This window comes from Aptenodytes forsteri, unplaced genomic scaffold, assembly GCF_000699145.1.
Source record: "Aptenodytes forsteri isolate BGI_AS27 unplaced genomic scaffold, ASM69914v1 Scaffold155, whole genome shotgun sequence".
NCBI classification, from domain to species: Eukaryota; Metazoa; Chordata; class Aves; order Sphenisciformes; family Spheniscidae; genus Aptenodytes; species Aptenodytes forsteri.
Window position 1 is genome coordinate 5590978 of NW_008794446.1, and position 9387 is coordinate 5600364.

At 37.1% G+C, this 9387-nt stretch overlaps 1 protein-coding gene across 1 annotated transcript in view; it reads right to left on the minus strand.

The window, feature by feature from the left end:
• Window positions 1-9387, minus strand: part of LOC103907945 (protein furry homolog) — a 187804-nt gene that overhangs the window by 82246 nt on the left and 96171 nt on the right. The window contains exons 23-28 of the mRNA XM_019474859.1: window positions 9117-9241; window positions 8874-8931; window positions 5455-5546; window positions 5082-5254; window positions 2930-3090; window positions 1973-2083 (exon numbers count right to left, since the gene is read on the minus strand). Of these exons, the coding sequence (XP_019330404.1) occupies window positions 1973-2083; window positions 2930-3090; window positions 5082-5254; window positions 5455-5546; window positions 8874-8931; window positions 9117-9241 (720 nt within the window). The remainder of the gene's footprint in view (window positions 1-1972; window positions 2084-2929; window positions 3091-5081; window positions 5255-5454; window positions 5547-8873; window positions 8932-9116; window positions 9242-9387) is intronic.

The following is a 9387-nucleotide window of genomic DNA, read 5'->3' on the forward strand; positions in this document are numbered from 1 at the left end:
CCGTAGCCCTTCCCGTGCCCACTGATGTAGTCACTCCATCACAGAAGGCCACTAGGTTAGTCAGGCAGGACTTCGCCTTGGTGAAGCCATGCTGGCTGTCTCGAATCACCTCCCTGTCCTCCATGTGCCTTAGCATAGCTTCCAGGAGGATCCGTTCCATGATCTTCCCAGGCACAGAGGTGAGACTGACTGGCCTGTAGTTCCCTGGGTCTTCCTTTTTTCCCTTTTTAAAAATGGGGGTTATGTTTCCCCTTTTCCAGTCAGTGGGAACTTCACCGGACTGCCACGACTTCTCAAATATGATGGATAGTGGCTTAGCAACTTCATCCGCCAGTTCCTTCAGGACCCGCGGATGGATCTCATCAGGTCCCATGGACTTATGCACCTTCAGCTGCCTTAGATGGTCTCGAACTCAAAAACTTGCGTGTTTAATCCAACTACATCAAGCAATCTAACAGCTCTCCCTACAGACCTCGTATCACTTAATCCTGGTACCACCACTGCTACAAACACATCACAACTAAGGCTTGGACTGTGCTTTTGTGATCCTTCAGTAGAGGATAGTACTGGAACACCAAACACTAATGCCTATTAATATTCTGTCACCAAATGTAGGTAACTACTTGTAAAGACTGCAAATGATTTAATGTTAATGGACCAGGTAGGATCCTTCTCATCTAAATCTGAACTAGTTGTATAAGCAATAGAGTTTAGTTTCAGTCCTTCATTACAATGATTAATCATGAATTATAGTGATTAGCTTAGGGAAAACAAATTTCACCTATCATATCCAAATTTTGCATTTCAAGGGGAAAAGTTAAAAAAAAGTAATTTTTGTCCCCAGTTACTTTATGAGTGGCATATACTAATGATCAATTAGACATGGTGATACAATATTTGTTGATGATAATGAAAACGTGTCAGGAGGAAAAGTGTATCTTTTCCCTTCTCTTGTTCTGTGTGTTTCCTTCCCACATCCACAAGAATTTCAATTATACATATCACTTACACATATCTTTATAGCTCCATCTCTACCAACATTCAAAAATCCTATCTAATTTCCAAAAGATTTTCTTTGTAGCTATCCCTTCTTTCTTCTAATTTGTCCAACCTTTTTTTTCCTAATCAATTACCATTTCTACAGCATGTATCCTTTAGCTGCTCTACAAGCCTTTAGGCTTTGCTGTCTGCATTTTTTGACCAATCATAATTTTGGTCATACCACCACTGTGCTGGTATGAGACTTTTAGGGAGAACAGCAGGTCAAAATGCAAGATACCACACAGGGAAAGATCATTGTTCTCTCTCTCCATTTGATGTAAATCACCAATCTACTCCTCCTTAATCAAAGAGATAGTCCAATCAGCTATAAATATAGAAATATGACTGTAGTTACAAAGTCAACAGAGAAACACATCTTCACAGAAATGGAAAATTGCAAGAACAATCTATTATGTGTTCTTTTAAAAAAAAATAAATTCTTTCTTTCCTCTCCTGAATCATTTATCCTCTTGACTTCTTTGGAAGATCTACCCACTCACTTTCACTCAAATTTGTTTCACCAGCATCTATGTTACCAAGCAGGAAGGGATTTTACATTCTTATTCCACAGAAACTTGAAGCAGGTGGGTGGAGTACTCCAAATAGAAATACAAGTATTTTTGAGCTTGTGCCATTTTTAACCTTTCTTTATCAGCAGATGAAAAGCCTAAATTTCTGTTGCAAGCAACACTGAGCCATAAGGCAATTTTTTTAGCTTATTGTTTACCTACATTATATTTTCAGAAGTAATAATTCTTTTACTGTCTAAATGCTCTTAAATTAATTCACTTTTGGATTAGAACCTTGCAGAAAGCTATTGTTTCCTGCTCAAAATAGAACGTAGACAGTCATAGTTCTTACAGTCACAAACTCTTTACCCAGTACAGAGATTAAAATTATTCACCAGTGATGCATTTTGGTGAGTACTTACACGTAAATCTTGACAAGCCAGAATGTTATCAAGCCATTTGTAGAGATATCCATCAGGGGAAAGACCAACATTGTCAAACACAGGTCCACAGCAGAGCACAGCTGACATGGCCTAAAAACACAAGGAACTTTAGCTACACAAAGAAGGAACATGAATGAACCTTTCAAAATGATTTGAGCCCAGGTCCAGGCTAACAAGACTGCCACTTGTTTTTATTTTTGAGGGAACTATGGTGAAAACGGTAACAGCTGATTTTGCTAGAATTCAGTAATTAGGTTGCTACAGATGTTACTGGATTTAAAGATAATGCTGAATTTAAGCATTTTGGCAGGAATATTACAGCCCAATTTCCCCATTCTTCAAGATAGATTTTATCATTTTACCCGATCTTTACAAATCAAGCTACAAAAAGAATTAAAATACACAGATTTTTTAATAGTTTTTTTCTGCAAAATTTGAAATTGTTGTATACTAAGTGATGCATCTTATATAAATACATAAGCTATTATTTTCCCAGCTTACTTATGTGGGTGAGTTGCAACTGGTTTTGCCGCAGAAGTATTTTATTATTACTAAGCATGTCTCCAGGCAAACGTGGGAGACAGTCCTGAGATAAGCATGTGATACTGAATTGGTACTATATTTAATTTCAGAGCCTAATATCCTCTCACTGAATCTGATAACCTGTTAATGAACAGCTACGTAAAATTTTAAAATCCATTCTGGTTTTGAAAATAATTGGCCTTGAAAGGTGTCTACAAAGAAAAAGATGTGTAACTTCAGTGGCTTATATTGCTATATTCTATGATACCACTGTACATATACATATGAGTATACAAGTTTGCATCAAGTATGCCAATTCAAATTTCTGTGAAATAAAAGGAAATAAACCCCACAATTACTTGTATTTTGACTGGAAAATTGCTATTACTGATTTTGACATTAAAACTTTAATACCTTTAATGCACAATACTGGTATCTTGTAATCTGATGATTTCTATCACTGTAACGGTCCAGTGGTGTGAACATAATACTGAAAGGTCCTGCCCACTGGCTGAATAAGATGAACAGGTGATGCCTCAAGCTCTGCTGAGGGAAGAGAAATCTCCTGTGGTGAACTAAGTGAACAGAAATAGAAATAGTTGTGATTTGTTAATGTTAAATACACATTCATGTGGCAGAGATGATAACACAAATTTCAAATTTCTACAAATAGGGAGTTTTTCTTAAATATTCAGTATACACTTACTCCAAAGTATCTAAGCGTCTTGTAAAAATCTAATGTAGTGAATAAGATGCATCTTATTTCTAAGAACCTTCAGTTCTGAATTAATGTGTTTTTATACAAACATGTACATGTTTGTATACATTTATACATGTACGTGTACTGACTTTAGAAACAGCATGCAAGAAAATAATTACAGAATCAGGCTTTTCGCTGCCTCTTGCATTCCTTTAATGGTAAATATTTACTTGTTTTTTCCAATCCTTTAAGTGCAAGCCCAAACATACGTGTCTTATTCTAAGACATTAATAGGTAGGTACAAGAAATAAAAGAAACTTGTTGCCAGCATGTTTATGAACAGCTAAATTACCTGAGCAAATGAAAAATATCTGTGAATTCTTAACCATGTGGAGAAAAGAAAAGAGAAATCTTTTAAACAATAGCTTTAATTCCCCAAAGCAAAACACGATGGCAGAGGCGATACTACGTTTATTAAAGAGACTGGCAAACTGTTACTGGCCAATTATTTTTCATCTATAAACTGCTGGAAGCCAACAAAGTCTAACTGGACAATACTAATGCAAATCAATATGAACAGTGGCTAAAGATGATAGATGTTGACACACTAAACATTTGTTTGCTAGGAGTTAAATGTTATGGCTTTGTTAGTTATTGATACATTTTAAAGCTGTCTTAGCAGAAAATACATCTCTTTATAGAACTACATACTGAATGATTGAAATGCAGCAGTTATTCTTGCATTCTCTCAAAACATACAACATGGCTGTTTCATTGTGGAAAATTCATACAACATGCAGTCCTTTGTCATGTGCTTTGTAGATTGTGAGAATAAATGCAAAGAGGAAGGCCTTTGCAAATACTCCTGGCAAAGTAACTACTAAAAAAATTCTGTAGTGTTAATGAGCATCATTCAGAAAAGGAATAAAGGAAAGAAATTCAATATTTTGTTTGTTAACAGCAGCTAAGAACTTGACACCTCTCAGTTCAAAGGGAATTTTTTTACTGTCTTAAATGAGAAGAGCAGGGATGCCATTTTTTCCTTATCTTGTTCAACTATCATATACTTTTTATGTATCTTACAGCTAAAAGCAACTATATGACTTTGACAAAATTTGTACACTGGGAACTTACAGGAAAACATTTGTTCGTTATTTATTCCCTTACTGTACTCTTTTGAATTCCTTCTTATTTGTTGCTACCAACGCTGTTACGTCCTGTCATAAATGATCTGGAGATAGCAGATTTACATAGACTGAGTAATCTCCAGACTTTATCTTCCAGTAATTATGTGGACTTTAAAGCAGACTTTTTTTTTTTTTTTTTTTTTTTTGCTAGTGGAATTACATTACATTTCTGAAGTGATCTTGCAATATATAAAAAGCATGAAATCAGTTGGAGAAATCTTTGCTATACAACTGGAGTCAGGTAACATGGGATACAGTCTCAATACCTCAGGCAAGTTTTTCACTACATTTAATATTGTGTATTTTCTGCACCTACCTATATTTTTCAAGGCCTGTCTGAGTTTATGAAGAGTTTGGCAATAAAGTCAAAGGGAAGCAAATAAGGCCTTATGTCAAAGAAATCTGGAGCCCCTAGAGGTCACAGACAATTTCTTTGCTGGGCTTTTAAAAAGATGATTCTTATATATGAACACTACAAGCTTCAACAAGCTTTACTGTTTTTTTATTTGACTCTTAATAGACTTTTGAATACATTTTTGTCCACATTCCCCTTTACATTCGTTACATGACAATTCATAAGCAGTGAAAAAAGCACAGAAAAAAAGAAATAAAAAATTACTTTTCCAATACATATATTAAATGCAATTTCATAGTAAGTTGAGATAATTTAGCACCATACCTGGAACGCACTGAATCAAGTTGGCAATCATTGCACTGAAATGTGCTCTCATATCCTTAAGGATTTCGACTTCTTTATCATTTTCAGCCTCTAGAAGCATGCGAGTCAGATCAACATACTCTAAGAACAAGGCTCCAAGGGCTAACGTATCTCTTTCTAAGGCTCCATTTGTACTAGCATAAAGGAAAGTTGTACATTAGTATAGAGTAACAGTGTAGTTATACTACAGCTTTCTGAAGAAATGCATAAAAATCTCTCCATATCTGATAGATTACACAATTCTTCAAAGAACGTACTGACATAAACTCAGTGTTGTAAACACCGAAAATTATTTCACTTAAAGATCAATATTTATGATGAGTGATAGTCCTACCTGTCACTTATAACACCAGCATCAGCTAGTAGTTCAAAAATTCGCAGTAACTGTAGTCTCAGTAGATCTCGGCGTTCTCGACGTTTCTTGTTCTTGGAATTTAAAAAACACAACCTTTTTTTATGTGCATAGGTGCATACATAAAAAGAGATTTAAGAATTCCAGTTCAAGCATTTTCTTCATGAAAGAACTTGACTGCTTTTGGATATTTCATCACAACACTGTGCTTATACATCAACACAGAACTAATATGATCAAATTTTTGTCTTTGTAACTATTCTTGAACAAACTGTTAACATCTACCTTAGTCCTCATTGAAAATGTGGAAATGAAATAATGAAATACTGGATAAAAATTAATTAATATTCAAGGTTCCTGTGCCAAAAAACATACTATCTTCAGGTAGCAGGGATATTCATGTTAGCTTAACACCATCTAGTTCGGGTGCTGGAAGCATTGTAAAGTGCAGAACAAATATCCAGACCCCAGGAAAACATTTTAGTGATTAACTGTTCTTGAACGTGGTAATGCTGCAGCTATGTGATCACCCATATTCAAGTTAGCTCCTAGCAGACACCGCTCTAGTACACTCTTGGATATGTTGACTGCAGTGGATGTACACACAGTTAACATACTCCTCCCATAGAATAGGACTGCACTGTTGTTAACTGGTTCATTGTATCTCATTGTCTTCTAGAAAGCTGTCCTTTCTGTCTTCTATCTTGCCTTGAAAGATGTGAATGCAACAAGGCCTGTTCTTTGCTGAAGGGCTAAATTGACTTGTTTCTTTGTATCCTGCATCTCCACTAAGCAAAAAAATGTGAGGTCAAAAAGCTGCTATTGCACTCAAAGAAATTTGCTGCCAAAACAAGAAAAGCTCAGAGAAAGCTCAGATTTTCCTCTTCAGAACGTAAGAATGGCAATACTGAGTCAGATCAAAGGCTTATCTCATCTAGTACTCTGGCTCTGCTGATGGTCAGTAGCAGATGTTTGGGAGAAGAACATGATACTTTCCCCGGTATTCTGACCTAGAACCGGCATTCTGCAGCATCCTAACCAAAGGTTTTATTCAAATCATTATGCCATTTGATTTGTCCTATTCAGAGCCCTGTTTTTCTCCCTTTACACCTTAGAGGTTCCAGGAAGCACATGTAAAGAAAAAAGCAGTTTTATTGCAACGGAGTATGTACAGGCACAGCTGCCTCCTGCAACAGTGTCAGAGGCGATCTGGCATGCTCTGTGCCAGTGCCCACATGGCGGATCTTGTGTAATGTCCATTTTGGTTTACCCCTGCAGTTCTTGGCCGTGCTGGTCATTCTCTTTCTAGTCATAGCATATGTCAGTTCAAGGACATTATTTCCGATGTGTTGGATACCTGCCTGCTGACATGGAGGCCTGCCATGTTCTCTACAGCTACACAACCTATACAGTCACTCCTGGGTTTACTGGTGGCGCTGCTTGCAGGAAGGTGGCCCAGTTCTTCATATCAGGAGCAATACAGGAATTAACATTGCAGTCTCTTGTTCTCATATTCCTCTACTGACATTTCCATGTGCTAAATTTGCTCTTACAGCATATCGTAAACCTCTGCATTCTCGTGATTCCTTTCCTGAGGGTAGACTGGATATGTATGTCTCCATAAAAGGCCTTTCAAATCTAAGTTGTCTTCAGTGGTGCACAGGCAGAAATGCAGAGGCAAGTGGCTGCACTAATGCGTATTAATCCACTTCTGCCTAGTATCAAAACAAGTGACCTTCAAATCAATGACTTCATAGGGATGGAAGTTACACAAGTGAATTGAGGTGTGAAGCAACACAGAGTGGAAATGGTAGCGGATGTTTGCCAGACACAGAATTATTAAGAATTGTCCACATGAAACTTAACATGAATGAAGCGCCTGTCAAGTGAATTAATTTTTGTTTATTTCCATATTGGGCATAGCTGAGAGCCTCTGTCCACCTATTAATGATTTAACTTCTTTCTGACCACCATTCTCTGTGCGGCTTCTGCACCAAAGACTATGACTTGGCAGACAGGGACAGCACACTAGGTCACCATGATGATACCTTATTGAAACTGCTGTGGAGGACAGAGTAGTGAATACACAGTTTGAAATTGCTTGAGAACCAGGTAACCAAGCCTGGATAGAGGACAGTATTAATGCAACAACATCGCTTTCTGTACGCAGCCGTGCAGACTTCTCAGCAGAGCTGCATGGACACAATGGCTGTGTCTACACTGGTAAACAGAGACAGGGACCGTTTCTGGCCCTAAAGTCAAGTAGCACAGGCCGCCTCATATTCACACTGCTCCAGAAGACCTCAAGAAGACTGGCTATGTCCATGTTGCCTAGTGGGACTCATGCAATGCTTCTCTGGCCCAAGGCATTATCACTGTGTGTTTTCTTATCACAAACTGCCTGCTCTAACCTGAGGGCTGTGCTGCAGCGACAGCAGGGGTTTTGCAACTTGGCCCATAGGCTGCTGCACACAAGGAGGTAGGGGATGAGGGGAAGCATATCGGAGCAAAAGCAGTGGGGGTAGTTTGGAGGACTGTGTCTGGTGGCTTGGTGCCTTCTGGGGCTTGCTCCTGGGAGTGAGCTACCTCCAGAGCCATCTCAGATTTCTGTCTTGGAGCCATCTGGAATGGTCCAAAACTGAGCCAGGGACGGAAAATTTAGCAGAATGGCAACTCAGGTCCAGTACTGAAGCTCTCCCCATGGCTTTCCCAGTCAGCCACATAGACACATCCTATGACTAAACTGCTTACTGAGGCTACAGAGTCTATCACCAGAGGTTTTTAAGAACAGTTTAGACAACATCTGTCAGGAATGACACAAGACTAGTTCATCCTCCCTTGGATGGATCGGATGATCTGTTGGGATCCCTTCTAGCACTACTTTCTATTGTAACAAAAGAGAGTACTATAATGAAGGTGAAAACACTGATAAATTTGCCAGTTAACCTGTTGTATTTAGAATGAAAAAACGTAGTCAACTGAAGTTGAAATAGATGACCCTGACTACCCTGCAAATAAAAAGCACATCTGAACACTGATGCAAAATGTGCTTGTAGCCCAGCTGTTTTACAAAGTATTTTCTTCCAGATACTGAAAGTGCATTTCCAATATATGTGAGTTCCATATGAGGAGGTTCCCTATTTGACTGGAAATTTTTCCTCAAAATGGATTTCTATATTGTACATTTTGTATCATTGAGAGAAGTTAAATTAAACTAGGTTTTAATGGAATTATTTTAAGTTATGTTCTTATACACAATTAATAAAATTCTTGTTGCACACAGAGCTTAACTTGTTACTTAGTACAAAAGAATATCTTTGTATTTCAAAGAGACAGAATTACTACTTTTAAATTAATTTTGCAGTTTAAACAAACTAGTACATTTAATTTCTGCAACTAACCTCTGGTCTTCTTTCTAGGGCTTCTTTCATTAGTGGGTGAAGTTCTTCTACTAATTCCCTAAATTAAAAAAAAAACTTTGTAAACAAAATCTAGTTTCCTCTGAAAAGCATCAATATTTTATTTGATACATAAAACCAAATGTCTAAAGTGCAAATAAAAATTTGAGTATGTTTAAATTACAACAAAAATAATGCATTTGAATTAGAGGCAAATAATTGAGAATATGATAAGTGGGGAAGTACCTGAAAACAAGGGAATTTGTTCTTCCAAATCCTAATACAAGTGATTCTGTTATTTCTATGCTTTCAAGTCTCATCAAAGGCACTAGCTGCTTTAGTAAGACTCCAACAGATGGAGTTCCAATAGCCTGAAATATATTAAGAAATTATTGACATTTAATTGTCAGGATTATCAATATTAAGTAAATATTTTTGTTTTTACAAAAAAACATTGTCCAAGAATCAATATGTATTTTAAAAACATGCTGAAATGATTTTACAAATATGGATATCA